Here is a 22,429-nt window from a genome sequence, read left to right as displayed (position 1 = left end):
AGTGAGTCACACCAGTCAGGGCCACATTTTCCCCAAAGATAGGCTACTTCACCCCCTGTGTTCCCACCTCCCTCTTTACCTAGTGAATCCACTCACTCCCCACCTCTTACTTCAAGCATGGCCTCCTCAGGACGGCCCCGCAACCAGGCCCCCATTATTATCCCTCACAGCACCACTGTATCAGGTTCCTGTGGCTGCTGTGACAAATGACCACCTATGTGGTGGTGAAAAACAACACATCTACTTTCTCCCAGTTCCGAAGGCCAGAGGTCTGAAATCAGCTTCCCTGGTCTGAGGTCGAGGTGTGAGCAGTGGTGGTTCCTTCTGAGGCTCCAAGGGGAGAACCATTTTCTTGCCTTTTGCAGCTTCCACAGCTTGTGGCCCCTTCCTTGTGCCTTCCCAGCATGCCACTCCCATCTCTGCTTCTGCGTCACATGGTCCTCTGTCCTGACCCTGACCTTCCTGCCTCCCTATCACAGGGACTTGAAGGGTGGCATCGGGCTTACCCAAAGAACCCAGGATAATTTATCCACTTCAAAATCATGATCATACGTGCAAAGTCCCTTTTTACTACGCAAGAGGCCATATCCACAGGTAACATGGTAACATGGGGAGACCATTATCCGTCCTACCACATGGTGTCCCTCTTCTTCGAAGCACCTAATCACTATTAGTAACAATGTAGCAAATGCTTATTTCAGTCATTAATTGATGCTCATCAACCCTGGACTGTAAACCTCACAAGGATAGGAACAGAGTCTGTTTCTCTTCATTACTTATCCCCAGCACCTGGGCCAGTGCTCAGGTGTTTTATCAAATGAATAGATGGATTACTGTCCACCCACAAAACCCCCAAACTAGGAAGGCGGAGTGACAGCATGCTACCTGGAAACTTTTCCTTTGAACTTCCTGTATTACTTTCACGTTGTTTATGTGATAAATAAAAACCAAGAGGGAAAAAGATCGCAGTATTAAGAAGTTCAAGAAGAACCTCTACCAAAATAAAGATGTCCCTGAGTTATCACTTACTTCGTGTCCAGAAGCTGCAGCTGGTGGTTGCTGTCCCTGTGGGACATCTTCAGCTTGGTGCTTTGCTCCGATATCGACAAGTCCACTCTGTTCAAAAGCTGAGAAATCTGGAAAAGAGACTTTGCTTGTAATAGTGCGTCCACCCGCTCAGAGGTCATTCCAGAAGACATTCAGTAAGCTGCATTCAAGGCAAAGGAGGTGCAGATTCGGTCTAATGAATACGTTCGCCTAGGAGTTCACCTCGCTTGCCCACTTCCATTTTCTCTCACAGGCACCCATCAAGTCAGCGTGCACTGGGCTCTCTGAGGAGCAAGTGTCTGCCCAAAACGCTACCTCCACCTGCTGGCACAAAATACGGTCACCGTCATCTGGACAGTTATACCATTGATGGGGCTGCTAGTCACAGAGAATGAAATTCTTATTGCTTACAAAACCCACTAAGGTCCCGGACTTACCCCATGTCATTAAGTCACCGGAACATATGATTTGTCAAGAACATCCCTCTCACTCCTTTCTCCCACTGCCTACCCATTTGCCGTATCTCTTCATTAACATTTAATATAAAACGAGTGCTATATGAAATGTCTTTATTTTCTGCAAGTATGATGTTCGGTGTTCTTTACTTAAAGATTCGTGGACTATGTATTTATCAAGTCCAGAACAAAGAAAAATACATCTTTTTAAGGATTTCTATGTGCCTTTTACTTGGCTGGGCTACCAGAAAGCTTAACATTTCCTTAGCATTTATTTTCTTGGCCTATCCTCACTCTTCTGTGATAAAAGTTATTGAACTAAAAGTAATTGGACTTATTGTCATTCTATTCTTCTTTTTATGGTTTTATAATACCTGTGTTTTTCAGTTACTGGATGTAGTTAAGACCCAGGGTTTTCAGCCCAACAGGTTGACCAGATACCCCACATTCCTTTCTAAATGAAGAATAGTAAGTAGAGCACATGCCGTGGGCAAAGTCCTACAATGACAGGCCACGTTCTGGCAAAGGGGAAGTTTTAAGTGGCCAAAAAGCACACTGTAAAACGCCAAGAACTTTGCTCTGTGAAATTACTCTATAAATTTCAAGGTGGAATACTCTAAAAATCCATTAGCCAGCTTATCCTCAAGCTTTGTCCCGACTGTTTCCCAGGTACAGACTACGGGACAAGTCAGCACATACAATGAGTTCCGGTGAACAGAGCAACATTTCCTGGAACCCCGAATTGGGACGCCTGGCAGGTAAAAGAATGCTGATCATTTGTGTGTGTGAGAGGTAGCTTTGGAGTTATAATTTAAAACTTATAAAGTATATTAATCATTTTAAGAATGTGAGAAAAGAATCTTTGAAATTAGGACTGTACTGAAGAATTTCAGTGGTTTGGTTGCCCTACTCAGGAAGTGCCACTCCGGTGACATGGAAGGAAGGAGAAGCAAAGAAAAGAGATGATGCTTACTCACGCTGGGTGCCCTACCTACCGTGTCCTGTGAGAAACAGTCAGCACCATGTTATTCTTAGCTTGGAACAATGACCACTTTTAACTGGCTGCCCGAAGCAGGCCGTACCTGTCCCTCTGCGTCTTTGATTTTTGTCTCCAAGATAAGTTTGGCAGCTTGCTGTTCCTTGTTCAGGTGCTGAAGCCCCTCGTAGGTCGTTTTGTGCTCGGCAGAGAGTCTGGCTATGCTGGCGTCACACCTGTCCAGGCAAACAACAAAGCTAATCCTCATTAAAGGTTAAAAACAAGTGCCAAGACTCCTTCACATACTATAAAATGCAAGACTCTACTCAAAGAAACTGCCCATGAGTCATTCTTTTTAACAGAGGTTCACATGAATTCAGAGAGCTGCCCTCATTACGGTTTTTAAGTGGAACCACAGGGGTATGCTTAATAAGACCAGGGACATAACCATGAAAGGGCAACGGCTTTACAGTGCTCAGGACTACAGAACCATTTGTGCAGTGAGAGCCCCATTACAGAAAGCATGTGGAGTATGTCGGATGTGGTCTGTCATTCTCCAGAACCACCTCAGCCCTTTCAAGTTTGGGGCCTCTTTGAACTTTGGAGGCAATTTCTACCACCTCTGAAAGTGCTCCTCTTAACCTTTTACCAAATTGCCTGCAGGGCTGCGTTCTCTATGCTCTGAGGGCGTCCCAGAGCAGGGGAAGGTGCTTCGGGGAAGGTGCTACAGCAGGTCCGAGCGGCCAAGAAAGAGGCTCTTCCCCTTGGGTCTTACAGCTTGGCAGTGCCAATGGTACTCAAAGTATCAGTGGCAGGTAAGCTGCACAGGCCTCTGTCTAGACCTAATAGGACAATCACAGAATGGACCCAGAGGGATTCAGAGCAAAGTAACCACTTGTTCCAATACAGTCATTCCTTCTTTGAGAAGTAGCTGCTGGCTTGCTACTGGGCTGTGCTTGAGACAGCACGCCCAGTCCTGGGCCATGAAATGACCATGCACTCTGGGTGGCCCGTAGGAACACCGAGCCTACAGGTGGGCACTGAGCTGCACTCCATCTCCGAGGGGAGGGGTATGTCCAGACGTGAAGCTTGAGCAGGTTGTAAAGGCGTAAGTAAATTACGTGGGTGCAACACCTGCAGCCCCTGGGGGGGTGTTTGATAACCCCGTGGCCTGAAGGGGAAAAAGTCAGGCCTGATTTACAGATAGTCATACCCGATACTCTGGCATCTTCTAGAAAACTGCTGACTCTTAAAACTCCACTTGGGAGTGGTGCTAAAGGATATTACAGGAGGGAAACCCTCACAGTTGGCAGAATTTCAAACAATTTATCTGGTGGTTCATTTTGACCAGAATAAGAGATGGGGATTAGCTAATGGTGAGAGACTTAGGAAAACATATTGGGAGACTGGTGGCAAGGGGAAGCAATTCTAAGAATGGCTCACTCAAAACTGACACAGCATTTTGCCCCTTGCGAACGTTCTCTGCATATCGTCAGGCAGAAGCCCCAAACCTGCACTTCCCAGGTTCCCTTACTAGCATGGTTCTGACCGAGATGCCCCCAGTGAAAGGCACTGATGCAAGATGTGGAAGGCAGAAGACAAGCGGAAGCCCTTATCCTTCTGCGGAGGCAGCAGGCCAGGTAGACAGACACATGGGTAAACCGCCAAAGTTAGGTTTGCAGCCACTTCTAGGCCCACTCCTGAAAATCATTTCCTTCCATGCTGTGGGCAGCTGAGATCACCAACGGCTCCTTTCTGTGATTCTCCACTTCCTGTTTTCCCCAAAGCCACTAAGTGTCCTGCACTTTGCTTCCCCTGATCGTCCAATCATTTTGCAAGCTGTGATTTTCTGTATTAAATCCCTTCCTGTTAAAATACTTAGAGTGTTTTCTATTTTCTTGAGTGACCCTTCATACATACAGTCATTAAAATATCACAAGAGCAACTTCCGCCAAGATGGAGGCATAGGTGGAAACACTGTGCCTTCTCCCACAGCCAAGTTTGAATATAACAAAGGTTTGGAGAACAAGGACACACCCAAAGACCAGAAAACGGAATTATACAGAAGTCTGACAACTACGAACCGTTCGACGGGGACGGTAAGAGAGGCAGAGCCAGCAGCGGAGCTGGGTCGCGCAGGACAGATCCCCCGACCTAGGCGCACAGGCAGCCTGGAACCAGTTGGGGTGTAGAGCAGACTGACCGCGGTTGCACATTCGTGCACAGTGAGACGGACCACACAGGCCCCAGGGGGCGAAACCAGTGGTGGAGGGCTGACGGCGGTGGCACACTCGCGTGCAGTGGAACGAAACGCGTGGGCCTGGTGACGGTGATGGCTGCAGCGCCGGGGCAGACAGGAAGCCATTGTCGCTCTTTGACCCCGCCCCCACATACAACGTCACAACCCAGCGACTTAGTTGCCCTGTTCTAGTGAACACTTTAGGGCTCTGATCCTGCTACGGAACAGGCACAAACAGCCCAAAAGATGGTGCAAGAAGAACTCAAATTCCCAGAGCCGATAACTCTAAGCGACCGAGAAATTGCCAGCCTCTCAGAAGCACAATTCAAGACACTATTTATCAGGATGCTCGCAGACCTGGTAGATTATAGTCACAAATTCGAGGAACATATGAAGGCTAAACTAATTGAAATGAAGGGAGATGTCCAGGAAACCAATAGTGATGGAAAGGAAACTGGGACTCAGATCAATGGAATGGACCAGAAGGAAGAACTAAACATCCGACCAGAAAGGAATGAAGAAATGAGAATTCAAAAAAATGAGGAGAGGCTTAGGAACCTCCAGGACATCTTTAAACGTTCCAACATCCGGATTATAGGGGTACCAGAAGGGGGAAAGAAACAGCCACGAGTGGAAAACTTATTTGAACAAATAATAAAGGAGAACTTCCCCAGTCTGGCAAAGGAAATAGACTTCCAGGAAATCCAGGAAGCTCAGAGAGTGCCAAAGAAGTTGGACCCAAGAAGGAACACACCAAGGCACATCATAATTACATTAGCCAAGACTAAAATGAAGGAGAGAATCCTAGAAGCAGCAAGGGATAAGGGGACAGTCACCTACAAAGGAGTACCCATCAGACTGTCAGCGGATTTCTCAAAAGAGACCTTACAGGCAAGAAGGGGCTGGAAAGAAGTATTCCAAGTCATGAAATCCAAAGACCTACAGCCAAGATTGCTTTATCCAGCAAAACTTTCATTTAGAATGGAAGGACAGATAAAATGCTTCTCAGATAAGGTCAAGTTCAAGGAGTTCATCATCACCAAGCCCTTATTATATGAAATGCTAAAGGGACTTATATAAGAAAAAGAAGATGAAAAATATGAACAGTGAAAGGACAGCAAACTCACAGTTATTAACAACCATACCTAAAACAAAAGCAAACCAAGAGGACAGCTAGATCAGGAGTGGAGCCATAGAAATGAAGAACACATGGAGGGTTAGAAACAGGGGGGTGAGAGGAGGAGAAGGGGGGAGAAGGCACAGAAAATAGCATAGATGGTAGGTAGAAAATAGATAGGGGGGTGGGCAAGAATAGTGGGGGAAATATAGAATCTAAAGAAGTTGAGACACGTGGTTATAAATTAAGGGGGGGAGAATGGGGGAGGGAGTGTGCGGGTGGAGGGGAATGAAAGGGGGGAATAGAACAACTGTAATGGTATAAAAAATAAAATATATTTAAAAAAAGAAAAATATATCACAAGAAAACATGCAAAATATTAACTATCTCTGGATTATGTGTGATTTTTACTTTATTTTTCATTCTTTTATAAATTGTAAAACTTTCCTGAAATAAATATGAATAATGTTTATAGTCAGAAAAAAATATTTACATGAGGAAAATATTTTGATCAATAGACATATACAAAAAATATATTACAATTTTATGGACTAGGCACTATCCTACCATCTCTGCCTGGGCCCCTCCTAAAGCAGAAATGAGGCCGGTGGTCAAGGAGCCAGAGCTGGAGACATGTAGGCTTATGTTACTGTCACGAAAGTCAGGTCAGATTCAAGGCACCGTACAGTAAAAGTGAAGAGGCTGTGGTTGCAACCCCAACCACAATTCATTCATTCACTCAGCAATGTTTGTAGAATGTCTGCTGTATGAAGTACAGTATAGTGGGAACTTTCTCTCTTCAGTACACATGCTCTACCACCTAACAATTAAAGATAAAAATTAGCCTGGCTGTTGTAGCTCAGTGGATTGAGCGCAGGCCTGCTAACCAGATGATCACGGTTCGATTCCCAGTCAGGGCACATGCCTAGGTTGCAGGCCAGGTCCCTGGCAGGGGACCCACAAGAGGCAACCATACATTGATATTTCTCTCCCTCTCTCCTTCCTTTTCTCTCTAAAGATAAATAAATAAAATCTTTTAAAAAATTCAAATTAAAATTTAAAAAATTTATGCCACCTCTACTAAAATGTTATTTAGCTTATATGTATATTTCGCTATTACTGATGGAAATTACATTTGACATCTTGTTCATTATCCCCTGATTCAGACAAATGCGCTCGAAGGTTGGGAACTTGAGGAACAAGGCATTATAAACGCCCACAAAGGAGCACAAGCCCATGGCCAGGCACACTCTCAGCAAATCAGCAGTCTACATTCGTCAGAAAAGTACTGGGGTTGTATTCTCCAGGGTGTGATATCTGCCTTGAGGCCTGAACGAGGCTTATAAGCTATTTCCTAAATGATTTAGATACTGAAAAGAGTCTCACTCTCTAAATCACTTAGACTATTTGCAATCAACATTTAATAATAGCATAGCAATTACAGAAAGTTAAATCACATCCCTCCAGAAGCTAGAGAAAATAAAATATCACAGGTCTAGAGTTTATACACCATGAGTAAAGGCAGGAGCATGCCCATGCTTGGTAGGCTTTCTAATAAGCTATAATATTTAACCAATTTACTAATCACTTTGTATTAAAATGCTGCAAATAGAAACTACTACCTGGTCTTTCAGTTAAACATGGTGGACAACACATATGCCCTTACATTGGGTCCCTTCTGAAAATCTACCAAGATGACACTAGACGAATATAATAATAATAATAATAAAAGATATAAAGCCAAAGGACAATAAAGAATGGGAAAGAGCAGAAAGCAGACAGGTGGTACAGAAGATAGAGCAAAGCACGTGTTTCATCACAGCTGGTGTCAGAGGCAGCTGAAGCTCTATATCTGAAAACCAACAGTAGTAAAAAGAAATCTCAGCCCTGGCTGGTGTGGCTTAGTCGATTGAGTGCCAGCCTGCAAACCAAGGGTCGCAGGTTCAATTCCCAGTCAGGGCACATGCCTGGGTTGCAGGCCAGATCCCCAGTGGGTGTCATGCGAGAGGCAACCACACATTGATGTTTCTCTCTCTCTCTTTCTTCTTCCTTTCCCATCTCTAAAAATAAATCAATAAGATCTTATTTTTTTTAAAAAAGAAATTTCAGTTCCCACAGGGCAACAATATCAACGACTGGCTCCACTTACGACCAGGGTAACTGAAACCAGAGACGTGAGTGGGGCTCCACCAGCCATGGAAATCATTAAAAAAAACTGGGATCGAATGTGCTTAGAATAAATATATTTAAGATGCTTAAAAAATCAAAGCTAGATTAACATCCATCAAGAAAATGCTAAATTAGCAATCCAAATCAGGCAGAGATGAAAGAAGAGCTAGTGTATAAGAGAAAAAAATTAGAAATCCTGGGAATAAACCACACAGTGGTCTTAACACACCTAACAGACTCTAGACTGGACACAACAGAAGGTGAAATCAGTGGATTAGAAGACAGTAGCAAGGAGCTCACTCCAAATGCAGCAAAGACAGAGATTCGAAGCATGAAAGATATTTACAGAACAAGGAGGAAATATACAGACGTGTTACCACCATAAGTCAAGGAGGAACTGAACAGTTCCAAAAGGAGGAAATGGAGAGGAGGACAGAGAAGCAATGTTTGAGGTGTGAGTGCTGGCAATTTCATAAAACTGAAGCAAGACATGCGCTTTAAAAGTATTTAGTGAGTTCATCGTGGGATCGGTAAACAGAATAAATAGAGTAAATAGAACAAATAAACAGAGCATGCTGACATTCAGATGACCCACAATGAAGATAAAAACTACCAGAGACTGGTGACCCATCAAAGACTGACTGTAAGACAGCACACAACAGATGTCCGAAAACAATAGACATCACAAGATGAAGAAATATTGAGCAAAAACAACCTATCATCCAAGAATAAGTGCAAAACAAAAATAAAGACAGTTTCAGACATGTAAAGATTAAGGAATGCATCGCCCACGGCCCATATAAAAGAAGTAACTAGAAAAATGTACTTGAGTAAGAAGCCGAGAGCACCCAGAGATGAGGAGTGGGACATGAGAAACAACGGTGAGCAACTGGGGAAACCGCTGGGAAACGTAATTCATTACAGACTCTGAAGAAACTAAGCTACCAGTTCAATGATTGCAAAGTTGGTCCTTACTTGGTGCCAACTTATGTTTTCTCTAAGTGGAACAACTTGTCTAGCTCATTTATTTTGTTGAAATGCTACAATCTTTTAAAAAAGTAATAGGAAAAATTTACTAGGACAGAACTTTTAAAATACTGACTTAAATGTTAAAATATTTTTTAATCTGACAAACATCACAAATGCATTTTTAAATTTCCAATATTCATAATAAAATATACATATAAATGAAAAGAATGATGCCATTATGCTTTTGTATCAGAAATACTTCTTTAATGTTAATGTCCAACGTTGGAGTTTGTAGAATGCAAGTGGGATAACAAGTTTACGAACTTTCCACAGGGCAATTTGGCAGCTTTTACCCTAAATCTGAAAGATGGATATATTTTTAGGCACTAACTCCAAAGACACAAAACTGTGAACAAAGAAAAAATCAAACTGAATGATCCAAATGATAAGTGAAAATAAATATTTTGCAGTAAGCTGTTTAATGTCTATCTCCCTTGCGAGACGGAACACCATCCCCATATAAGCAAGGATGCTCTCTGCGTGTTCCATCACTAGACCCTAGTACCTAGCACAATGCCCTGCATGTAGTAGAGGCTCAACAAATATCTGTCAATGAATAAATATAAGGAATATTTACTAGGTACCACACACTATACAAGATACTTCATATGTATTGTTTCATTTAGTCCCTATAAATCACCCCAATTCACAAATAATGATTAAAAAATCAACACCAAATACAGACTCTTCAGCTTTATTTTGAGTTCATAATTTTTTTAAAATTTATTTTAATTGTTGTTCAAGTACAGTTTTCTGTCTTTTACTCCCAGCCCCCCCCACCTCCCTCCCATTTCCACCCCCCTTAGTTTTTGCCCATGTATCTTTTATACTTGTTCCGGTAAACCCTTCCCCTTTTCTCCTGAAATTCTCTCCCACCTCCCCTCTGGTCCCTGTCAGCCTGTTCTCTATTTGAGTGTCTTTGGTTATATTTTGCTTATTTGTTTGTTTTGTTGTTTAGGTTCCTGTTAAAGGTGAGATCACATGGTATTTGTCTTTCACCGCCTGGCTTATTTCACTCAGCATAATGCTTTTCAGTTCCATCCATGATGTTGCAAAGAGTAGGAGCTCCTTTCTTTCTTTCTTTCTTTCTGCTGCCTAGTATTCCATTGTGTTAATGTACCATACTTTTTGGATCCATTCATTTACTGATGGGCACCTAGGTTGCTTCCAACTCTTGGCTACTGTAAATTGTGCTGCTATGAACATTGGGGTGCATAGGTTCTTTTGGATTGGTGATTCAGGGTTCTTAGGGTATAATCCTAGCAGTGGAATTGCTGGGTCAAAAGGCAGGTCCATTTTTAGTTTTCTTAGAAAATTCCATACTGTTTTCTACAGTGGTTGTACCAGTCTGCAATCCCACCAACAATGGATTAGGGTCCCCTCTTCTCCACAACCTCTCCAACACTTGTTGTTTGTTCGTTGCTTTGTTTATGATGGCCATTGTCACCAGTGTAAAGTGCTATCTCACTGTGGTTTTAATTTGCATCTCTCTGATAGATAGCGACATTGAGCATCTTTTCATGTGTCTCTGGATCCTCTGTATGTCCTCCTTGGAGAAGTGTCTGTTCAAGTCCTTTGCCCACTTTTTGATTGGGTTAGTTGTCTTCTTACAGTGAAGTTGTGTGAGTTCTTTATATATTTTGGAGATTAAACCCTTGTCTAAAGTATCATTGGCAAATATGTTTTCCCATATGGTTGGTTTTCTTTTTATTTTAATGCTGTTTTCTTTAGCCTTGCAGAAACTTTTTATTTTGATGAGTCCCCATTTGTTTATTCTTTTCTTTATGCCCCTTGCTCTAGGGGACATATCAGTAAAAATGTTACTGTGTGAAATATCTGAGAGTTCTCTGCCTATGTTCTCTTCTAGGACTTTAATGATGTCATGGCTTATATTTAAATCTTTTATCCACCTTGAATTTAATTCCGTGTATGGTGTAAGTTGGTGCTTGAGTTTCATTTTTTTGCATGCAGCTGTCTAGTTCTCCCAACACTATTTGTTGAAGAGGCTATTTTTACTCCATTTTATGTTGCTGCCCCCTTTGTCAAATATTAATTGACCATAGAGACTTGGGTTTATTTCTGGGTAAGTTTGTAATTTTTAGCAAAATATTGTTTAAATCATATTTGGGGAAATTTGGGGTTTTAACATAGCATGAAATACAAAAATACTATAGAAAGGCATTATTTCCCAATCCAAACATAAGCTCACTGGATGGAAACTCTCCAGTATCCCTACATCAGACCAGTTTCATCATCTTTACAAAGCTGTTCAAGGGACACAATGTGTTTGAAAAGTTATTTGGAAAGACGTCAACATTATCTTGAAGCACATGGTTCACCATTTTCACTAGCTACAGCTTGTGTTATATCTCAGTTGGAGACAAACGCTCTACTCAAAGTTCCCATTAACACAGGAGTGGTTGAATACACTCACCTGTGGTACACACATGCAGCAGAATACTCCACATCCAATTACAAAGCACGCTAGACTGCCCTGGCCAGTGTGGCTCAGCTGGTTGGACCATCGTCCTAGAAACCAGAAGGCTGCAGGTTTCATCCGCAGTCAGGGCAAACGCCTAGGTTGCAGTTTGGTCCCTGGTCTGGTTGGGGTATATACTAGAGGCAAACGTTGATGTTTCTCTCCTCTCTGTCTCCCTGCCCCTCTCTCTAAAATTAAGGGGTATGTCCTTGGGTAAGGATTAAATAAGTAAATAAGTATGTTAGATCTACATGTGTATTGGAAAGAGGCCCACAATTTATCATTGTGTAAAAACACTTAAGTGGCAGAATTATTTATATACATATACCTATATATGTATATATGTATATATACGTATATATATGTATATATATGTATATACATATAACTTTGTAAAATTACAATTAAAATCACATTGTTAGGTAATTATTTTGCTGCAAATAATTATATTCCTACAATAATAAGTAATTATTGTACAACAATATATGAGAAAAGTCTAAAAGGACAGACACCAAATTGTTAACATTAGTTGCTTCGAAGGAGTAAAACAGAGATGGAGCTGGGGAGGCTCCATTTTTTTATTTTCTATATGCCACAGTATGCCTGCCTGTGTGTGACGGGCCCGTGTCACTTGTGTACTGTTATAAGCAAAGTGGCGGAGCGGACAGGGGAAGCGGAGAGACACAGTGTGAGAAACCAAAGCCCCTCGTCAGCAAACACACGCAGTGGAATCAACTCGTTTTCTTAAGTTAAAAGCAACGTTATTCTTACTCTCAAATGTTTCAGGAAAAAATTATATGTGACAGAATAGTAAAGTAAGTGAGACAAAATGTTGACAAATGGTGACTCTTGCATATTTTTATAACTTTGAAATTATATGTAAATATATATTTACATACATCAAGCATATATAATGTACATACATATAAAGAAGGGGGAAAGCAATATCACTCTTTCGTCTAGTATCGAATCAAAGACATCGTTGTGTTTTCAAAAAACACAAAAGACGGCCTCAGCACTCTAGCATAGCTGCATGCATGCTCAATAACTTTAGTTACACAGAATTTGCAATGAATCTGATCAGTTGTCCTATTTCATCCTTGATATTTTATATCACAGATTCCAAGTTTTCCTTTTTCCAGCCTTTGGGGCAGGGTCTCAGGTACATTTCCTAGCTCTGGACCTCAGGTGGCCTAAGGACTCTATCACTTGGCCAACAGATCAGTGAGAAGAGGGAGGCGGTCAGCAAAGTCCTGCAGGGGCCCAAAGGCATCACTTGAGCAACAGGCTTAAGCAGAACTTCTCTTACAGCTTGTGACGCGGTGGCATAGCACACCAAAAGCAACGCCGTTTAAAACATTTTCTCATCTTCCACATTGTAATAATTAATACACATGCATGTGAGTATATATATAAAATATAAGTATTGTATATATATCATACACATAATTATTGTATATGTACATCATTAAGCCCCTAAGTGCTGGCAATAATTTAATTGAATCAGATCATAGAGCAGCTTATGTTCTGGGGCATTGTCATAAAAAGGAGAGCAATATGCGAGCAATTAGCGGAGCCTAAGATTTGGGTGTGGTACTAACAGAGGCAGACAACTTAATAAAGATCGGGGACAGTGACGCCAAGAGCTTCCCTGAAACCACAGTCACTGCCGGGCAATCTCGTGCCTTCTGAGGAGCAACGTCTGTGGCCTCACGTTGCGGGGGAAAGAGATGCCACTGAAACGGTCCAGCCAGGTCATCAAACAAACCAACAAGACAACCCCAGGGTGCATGTGTGAGCACAGAGGCTGCAACAACATACTGCCTAAAGTGTCCAGTTATTAACAAAATTCTGAGACATGCAAAGAAACAGAAAAATGTGAACTGTATACAGGGGGCAGAGCAGACAAAAGAAGCTGCCTGTGAGACAGAGCAGCAGTCACATTTTAAAGACAAAAACTCCAGTGGATTGAGCACGGGCCTGCGAACCACACGATCGTGGTTCGATTCCCAGTCGGGGCACATGCCTGGGTTGCAGGCCAGTCCCCAGCGGGGGACTCACGAGAGGCAACCATACATTGATATTTCTCTCCTTCCCTTCCCCTCTAAAGATAAATAAATAAAATATTTAAAAAATATTTGATTCATTAAAAAAAACCTCAAGGCAGCTGTTAGAAATATAAGATAATCAAATGAATAAAAGAACTGTGCTTCAAAAAGTAAAGGAAGGTTTAATGACAATGTCTCATTAAATAGAGAATACGAATAAAGAATAGAAAGTATTTGAACAAATGTACTCGATTAAGAATATGAAAAGAAGACAGAATAGGGATTTTTTCCAAATATTTGATAAGAGAATTGCATCTGAAATATATAAAGAACTGCTACAACTAAAAAATAAAGAGACAAATACCCCAATTTAAAAATGGGCCAAGGATCTAAACAAACAGTTCTGCAAAGAAGAGAGACAAATCACCAATAAGTATGTTAAATGATGTTCAACACCATTAGTCATTAAGAGAAATGCAACTCAGAACCACAAGACGCCACTTTACGCCCACTAGGTTGACTATAATCAAAAGACAGACAAGTGTCGGAGAGGATGTAGAGAAATCGGAGCCCACGTGCACCGCTGCTGGCAGTGGAAAACACTGCAGCCCCTGCTGAAAACAGCCTGGCTGTTCAGTTCTCCAAAAGGGTAAATATAGACACACTGTAGGACTCAGCAATTACACTCCTAGGTGTGTGTGTGTGTGTGTGTGTGAGAAATGAAAACATATGACCAAAAAACCCATGTGAATATTCAGAGCAGTGTTATTTATGATAGTCAAAAATCTTTAATCTGATGATGTCCAATTTTATATATTTTTTCTTTGGACCTGGGCTTGCTTACCTTGCGGGAACTTGCACATCTGCCTTGGTATACAGATAATTCTCTAAGGCTCTGACACCATGTTACCGAACAAGGTGGGGGGTATGACATACTATTACCAAAAGGACCCCCCACCAGGTTTGCTTGTCCGGCACCAGAGGAAAGACGTCTCTCAATGCCAGATATTTGTGAAAAGGAAAGGAAATATTTATTTAAAGCTATACAGACCTAAAGTAGTGACCTAATATCTTCATTAAAACAGAAAAGTCCTTTAGGATACCCATAGATGCACACAGTCCTTCCTAATTTGGGGTACCATATTTCAGGAAAAGAAATGGAAGTCCATAATTCAGGCTCCTGGCACCATCAGCTGTGTCATCGCCAAGATCTTCAGTTAATCCAAAGCTATGTGGCACCTTCTCATGACCCAGGACGGACAAGAGTCCTTTCACCCCTTTTCTTACAGGCAAAGTCTCTCCTGCTTCCTAAGCCACGTGGCCAAGGAGCGTATCCCAAAGCTGTTGGGTCCTCACTCTCACCAAAGCCACGGGAGTCCCCCATCAAAGCCACAAGGGTCCCCACTCAGGCACAGCCATGTATTTCTCTCCTCACATGGCTACTGATACTGGATTTAAATCCCCATGCCAATTTTCCTCTGCACCCCCATTTCCGACTCCTCCCACAATCAGTTACACCTGCCAGCATTCCTGTATTCTTCCGAGTTTACTGGGCTACCATTGTAAGTCTGGGCAGGTGTGGCCCTATGCCATGGAGCCAATCTTTTTTTTTTTAAGATTTTATTTATTATTTATTTTTAGAGGGGAAGGAGAGAGGGAGAGAAACATCAATGTATGGTTGCCTTTTGTGCATCCCCTGCTGGTAGTAAGCCTGCAAGGAACCGGTTTGCAACCCAGGCATGTGCCCTGACTGGGAATCGAACCGCGATCGTCTGGTTCGCAGGCCCGCACTCAATCCACTGAGCTACGTCAGCCAGGGCCGCCATGGAGCCAATCTTCTCCAAGTCTCACATAGGCACTCTAACCAGGGGGACCTGCCCCCCCCCAGTTACATCTTGGGTGGAAGTCACTTCCATACCCCTGGCTCAAAGTATGGCCACAGCTATTTAACACATCTATGCAACCAGTTAAAGGTTATAGATATGTTATATGGCCACGCCAGAGGTTAGCTGCAAAGCTGTTGCTGTACAAAACATCTTTGTATGTTTCTGCTCCATGTGTCCCTTCCTCCAACTCACACTTGTTGGGTGGGGTGAGGACATCCTAATATTTCCTGGACACCTTGAGTTCTGGACCCCATTCCAAATCCCTATTTGGGCCCCCCTTCTTGGCTGCACCCTGTATCAACCGCACAAGCAGACCTCATAGAGGAAAGTGGATGTGCTCATTGAGTCTTGGAAAAATGAAGAAAACAAGGCAAAAATGGACCAACTATTTCAGATATTCTGCTTTACGGAGAAATGGAAAATGCTGAGAAAGTCTTTTTTAGGATGTGCTATGCTTAGAGGGAATAAGGGTGCCTCTCACCTCCATGGCAAATTTGCCTTTGTCCTTCTAAGCTGGGTCCAGAGGGGAGGTATCAGGGCCTGTTTCCTGTCAAATGCATCACCAATGCCTCCAGAACACTATGAAATAAATCTGAAATAATACAGCAGCCTGCTAATTCAAGAATATCACTTAAAAAGTTCATACGTATTCCTTCAGGACAATCACATAGCCAATGCAGGAACGCCAAAACTTTTCTGAAGAATTTTTATTTCACATGCGTTTATTTCAACAATTCAAGTCCCATTAACATTATAAGGGAAAGCCCAATATAAAACAAAGCAAAACCATGTGGTGCTCACAGCACACTTTGTCATTGTTTTGGAGTAGAAGTGTTTGTTGCAGAGGAGGAACAAGCTGGGGAGAGCAGTTAATAAGAAACCGCAGGAAAAAAATGTAAAATTTCTGAAAGTACGTCAGGATAATTTCTTCATGTTGTAATTAGAACCAGGATAACTGCACCGCTGAGGACAATTTCACTGCTGGTGCCCCCGAGCTAACGAGCTAATGGCAGCAGCTCCCATATGCTGTATGCACATGCCATCCCGTGCCCACACTGAGCTCATACGTGCATTGCTTTGCTTGGTCTTCAACTGCAACTAACGTGACCAAGGAGATCCTTGGCGTTCTTCTGAAGTCTCAACTCTGCCCTGCAGCTCTGAAGTCCTAACTCCTCACTATTCTGAGAGCCATAACAGAGCTGTGTTGTTGTTTTTTTAAAGCTAATCTCCAGAGAAAGGATTCAAGTTTTTTCTACCCTATTACAGTGATTTTCTAGACCATTCATTCAAACAAACATTGATTATCTACTGTTTTCCTGAGACTGTTCCCAGACCCTTGAGCTACAAAAATAAAAGATTGTATTATACCCCAAGACACCGAAGACAAGAGAGAGATGCAATAGAATATAAAATGCCAAGGGAGCTCAAGAGGGTAGGGGGACCAAGGAAGACTTCCTGGAGGAGGAGACATTGGAGCAGAATCCTAAAGGCTGACTAGAAGTTAGAAAAGAAAGGGGGAAGGAATGCTGGGTATAAGAAGAGCATGTGCAAAGGCATTGAAATAGGAGAGCATGGCCTCTTCCAGAAATAACAAGCAGTTAATTGATCACTGCTGAATGGTATAGTGCAAGGGTAAAGAGAGATGAAGAGGTCAGCAGGGTTTCTGTCCCTAAGGGTCATACAGAGGAGATTGGAGTTCACTCAGATGAGGATAGAAAACTACTCAAGAGTAGCCAACCAGGCCTCCATTAAATCTCTGCTGTTAGAGTGATGTTCATCCAGCAGACCCAGAAACACACGCCCAGCAGGCAAGGCCCTGCAGGTGTCGTCTGCACCTCACACTACTGCTCTCTGCTCCAAACAAACCTTGTGAGTCCTTGTCCACTCCCACCCCCTCTGTAGACCACGGTCAACTTCACCTCAGAACCATTCGAATTTGCCTATGAGCTCCACAGCTCCTGTGTGGACTTGTGCTTGACTCTTAATAGCAGCAGAGGGCAGAAGTGGTCCATAAATACTTCAGAGATGGCGGGCATTTCTAACCAGCTCCCAGGTGAGGCGATGCCAAGAGTCCAGCTAGCACAATTTGAGTAGTGAGGGGCTAGAACAGCACTTTCCGTGCTCTCAGAGGTGAAAGAGCTGTTTTTAAAATTTCCACTCTACCATGGACCAATACTTTCAGAAATAGCATAAAAATACAGTCAATAATAATGTCATAACCAGGCATGGTGTCAGGTGGGTACTAAGACGTATTGGGGAATATAAATGCCTAATCACTATATTGTACAGATGAAACTAATATAATATTGCATGTCAACTGTAATTTTAAAATAATTTAATAACAAATGAATTATAAGAAAAATGAAAATTTTAAAAAGCCATGCAAACTCTTAAGTCCCAGCTTTGCGTGTTACTGGATTCGGTAAACATACAAACCCCCCCTGCCCCACAGCAGAGGCCAGCCGAGCTCTCCCACTGCTTTTTCCACACACGAGACATCGCAGCGTGCTCACGCCTAGGTCTAATTTCCACTGCTCAATTTTATGGGCAAAGGAAGGGATGTACAGGAAGAATGCAAAGAATTTGCTTTGGAGCTTCATGAATGTATTCCCCGTGAAAATGAAGTTCATGGGAACCGGCTTTGGAGGAGCGGGGTCCCGAGCACTTGGCCTCCTACCTTGCCACTCTCCCTCGAAGGTCTCCCAGACCGGACAGCTGCCGCATCTCCAGAGTCTTTAAGGCAGAATTAGTTCCGTAGCTGATGTTGTCCCGGGCACGGATCTGCTCCTGGAGCACCTGGGCAACACAGAAGGCCACACGGAAGTCCTTTGAGAATTTTCATGGCGCCACAAAACAATTTTAAGTAAGAATGTTTAACTCCTATCATAAGAGGCTGCTTTTCAACAGTCAACCGATATATACAGAGAACCAGAGGCCTAGACAGAGAGAGAGACCTTAGGGATCACAACCACACCAAGTCCCTTAATTTAGCAATAAAAACACTAGGGTCCATGTCAAAAGACTTGATGGAGGTCCAGCCGCAGGGAGAGGCAAAGCCCAAGCTGAGAACCCTGGACTCTGGGGATGTGTTTGTACCACCCCAGGATGTTTTTTGATAATCATTATTTTCACTGAACAATCCCTTATTATTTACTATTTATTATTTACTTATTACTTCTTATGAAGTAATAAATGAAGAGTAAGAAGGGGAGTGGGCACCACATTGAAACGGGTCCAAGTTCCGGTTCCCCCAATGCGCGATCCCGGGTCAGTGTGCATGGTGCTCTGAGCTTCCCTTTCCTCATCTGTCGGCAGGAGTGGTGACTACAGTCTTAAGGCCACTGTGGATATTACATAAGATACATACAAAGCACTCAGCAAGTGCTAACCTTTCTAGTAGTTATCTGATGACAATATTTACATTGGAATGGCAGAATGGTGTCCCATGGGAAAGACACGAAATGAAAATGAAAGCGAACCTGCATGAAGTCTAAGTGACCCAACCTAAAAGCATAACCTCAGGGACCAGTCACCCTGGGAACTCTACAAAGGAATGGTGGAGCCGATGAACACACCCCTGGGGTTTCCTGGGCATGTACTGGGAGGTGCCGACACGCACCAAATCCACACTGGTCCCTAGAGGGAGTTACTCAGCATGCCCATGTTCCCCACCAGGAAGCGAGGCACAAACAGCTGAAATGATACCTCCCGAGTCACATGGGTAGCAAGTGGCTAGCCAGGGCCCTGCAGTGCTGCCTGCCAAAAACAGGAAAGAAGCCGAGGCTGAAGCTGAAGCACTATGGCAGACAGACAGACTGACCAGAAAACCTGAGTCCTAAGTAGCAGGAGACCCCTCCCTCAAAAGCAAAAGGTTACACCAGATGTTTCTTTTGAACATTTCCCTAGCCTTTGGCACACCCTTCCCCACTGCCCTTCCTCTGTTCTGTCCTTCATACTCCCCCTCACCACCACCACTTTCTTTCTCCTTCTTCTCAAAGAAAAAGCTTTTGGTTTCTTTCTCTTCCAAAAGCTTTTGGGTTTTTACAAGCATTTTCTATTTGCTTGATGTCAGCTTAAATATTATCAATCCTTTCTTCTGTTTTAATCTTTTTTGATAATTTTAAAAGATTAGTACAATGTTCCTTTATTTTTATTATTTTGTAATAACAAAGAGGTTTTTTTAGTACAGTATTTTCTTTGTCCATAGTTTTGGTGTGGCGGGTTTTTTTTTTTTATTGCTTTCATTTCAGTTTTGGATTCCTCTTTGATCTAAGGATTAGTCAGAATTGTGTCTCTTCATTTTCAAGCTAAGTGTTTCTCGTCATTTTTATTATTTACTTCTAATTGTATTGGATTATGACTAAAATATGGTCTGTAATATATTTAATGTTTTGAATGTATTAAAGTTTGCTTTGTGGCAAAGACTGATTTTTTAAAATGTCCCATCCAAAATCTATTTGAGGAACACAAATTGTTCAAATATGTCTTCAAAATTGTCTATTCAATTGAGTTTGCTCTATTATTCATTTTTTCTAGATCTTATGTATTTTTGTCTACTGAATCTCTGAAGCTTAAAAGAGGTATTATAAATTCTCCCACTATAAAGTATTTCCATCGATTTCTCACACTTTTAATCTATATGTAGCCGCCATTGAATTTGGCATATATACATTTACGATCATTGGCCATAACCATTATATAATAACCTTCGTTGTATGATTTAGTGCTTTCACTATTGTTTCATCTTACCAAATAGTAACAGTGCCGCTAAGCTTTATAAATAATAAAGCAAACACCTGCTTGATGGAACTGTGCACCAGGCACCCTTTAAAGTGCCTTAGGTGTGTGAACTCATTTAACCCCCAGGACTCCCTGAGAAGGAGGCACTGTTATCACCCCCGTTTCCCTGTGGTGAAATCCCCAAGCAGTTACGGGACTTGCCCAGAGCCACAGGGAAAAACTGACAGAGCTGGGATTTGAACCAGGACTGTGCTCTCATCATGACACCAGGCTGCTTCGTTTCCATTTGTCCCTTCATCTCACTCTATTTACAGTTTATGTTGCTTTTAGTCATTTTTGTTTCCTTTCCCCTTTCCCTTATTTTGACGGGTTCAGTCGGGTAACCGTTGATTGCCCCTCCTCCGCTGATGCACTAGGACACGCCCCCGGACCCTGCGGCTTCACGACTGGTCACCTTCCTTTCCACAACACTCATAACCACGCGCATGTCTACTCCAGGCTCCACCCTCGGACGGCGCCCCCTCCCCTGGACGCGGGACACGCCCCACGTTTTCATGCCCGCCCTCCTTCACCCTCTCTCACCCTACTACCCCAGACGACTTACTTGGAAGGATTTTACTTTGCTCCCCTCTTGCCCTTCCCCACCCCACCAGGCTTTGTTAAAATAACTCGATACTTCTAGTTGGGCTATAATTAGGATTTTGCCTGTGGCGTGTCTCTGCTGGGTCAATAGTTTTTTAGCACTTCTGTTACTCGGTCCCAGCATTTCTCAATATCCAGTTACATGAAGTGACACAGGATGACTGACTGCCTCTGCGCTTCTCCTCTCCACTTTCCCCTGTCGTGGGGTCTCTGTGCAGACTATTTCAGTTAGAGTCCTTTCTCTAGCGTTTTCCTCGCATCCAGACACTGGACAAACAACTCTGAATCACTGCCATGGCAATAATTGTCCTCCCTGTGCCCTGAAGGATGAGGGGTAAATTGAAAGGGTATAGAATTCTTGACTCAAAGACCTTACACCTAGAAGCTGGTGAGGTTTTTTCTTCATCCTCAGAGTTGAAGGATTTTATCAGAATGTACCTAATTGCAGCTCTCTCTCTCTCTCTTAGATCAATTCTACCTGGAACTCGGAATTTTCAATCTGTCATCTCATATATTTTTTCAACTCAGGTAAATTCTCTTCCCTGTACCTATTTTTTCTTCTCCATCTGCTTCTCTGTCTCCTTCTGGAGTTTGTATTATTCCTAAGCTGGGTCCTCGATCTGACCTTCAAGTCTTGTACTTTTCCCCCCTGGTTTTCTCTTTGTATTTGGCTCTGATCTTTCAACCATTTTTTTTCTGCTTTGTCTCGTGGGCAAGTAATTAAATTCTTAAAAGTAATGATCCTTGTTTCTAGTTCATCTACTAACTTTTAAAAATTTAATTTCATGGAAGTAATTGAATGCTGTACCCAGATGTCCTTAAGTGCCTTATCATAGTTAGCTGGGGCTACTTCAGCAAAATACCAGACTGAGTGGTTTATGAACAACACACACATATTTCTCATAGTTCTGAAGGCTAGAAAGTCTGAGACCAGGATGCCAGCATGGTCCCATCTAAGGATGGCCCTCTTCCTGGCTTGCAGACACCTGCCTTCTTGCTATGCCCTCCCACAACAGAGACAGCTCTAGTCTCCTTCCTAGAAAAGCCCCATGCTCATGACCATTTCAATGGCATTACCACCCAAAGGCCCCACCTCCAGATGCCCACCTCCAAAAACATGTGAATTTGGGGAGTGACACAAACATTCAGTCCATAACATGTCCTAATCATGTCTCATTCAAGGCCCACCTGTTTCCTGTTTTATTCAGGCCTGTCCTGTCCTGTGCTTATTCTTCTTCCTCTGGCTGCTGGGCCCCCTTAGGTGTGGCTTCTTTTTGTTCTATGACCATTAGAATGAGATTAAGTAGGTGGTCCTGGAGCTTATGGACTGAAGGGGCAGCCAGGGAGAGCCTGTGTCCAGGTGAGGCGCCAGGAGGAGGCCTCTCTGTGTCCTGCCCTCCGCAGCCCTCCCTGCCTGGAGGTAGTGGGGACACAGCCGACCTCTACAACCCTTCCTGGCCTCCCCCTCCACCTAGCACACAGGGCAAGGCAGCGAGACCACCTACCCTCTGGCTCTGAAACTGAAGTGCCCAGGACCTCACCGTCAGGCTCTCCCAGGCTCTGAACCTCTGCAGACTCCCCCTAGCTGTCCTGCCTGTCTAG

General features: G+C 43.0%; 1 protein-coding gene across 3 annotated transcripts in view; it reads right to left on the bottom strand.

Annotated features, from left to right (window-relative positions):
• Positions 1-22,429, bottom strand: part of FAM81A (family with sequence similarity 81 member A) — a 71,235-nt gene that overhangs the window by 9,468 nt on the left and 39,338 nt on the right. For all 3 annotated transcript variants that reach the window (XM_037054009.1, XM_037054010.1, XM_037054011.1), the window contains 3 exons: positions 18,123-18,241; positions 2,585-2,714; positions 1,030-1,136 (listed from right to left, as the gene is read on the bottom strand). In XM_037054009.1, coding sequence (XP_036909904.1) covers positions 1,030-1,136; positions 2,585-2,714; positions 18,123-18,241 — 356 coding nt within the window. The remainder of the gene's footprint in view (positions 1-1,029; positions 1,137-2,584; positions 2,715-18,122; positions 18,242-22,429) is intronic.

Source organism: Sturnira hondurensis, unplaced genomic scaffold, assembly GCF_014824575.4.
Source record: "Sturnira hondurensis isolate 20B ecotype Veracruz unplaced genomic scaffold, ASM1482457v3 Scaffold0008196, whole genome shotgun sequence".
Taxonomy (NCBI): domain Eukaryota; kingdom Metazoa; phylum Chordata; class Mammalia; order Chiroptera; family Phyllostomidae; genus Sturnira; species Sturnira hondurensis.
Note: the sequence above shows the minus strand (reverse complement) of the source record. Positions and strands in the feature narration are given on the sequence as shown.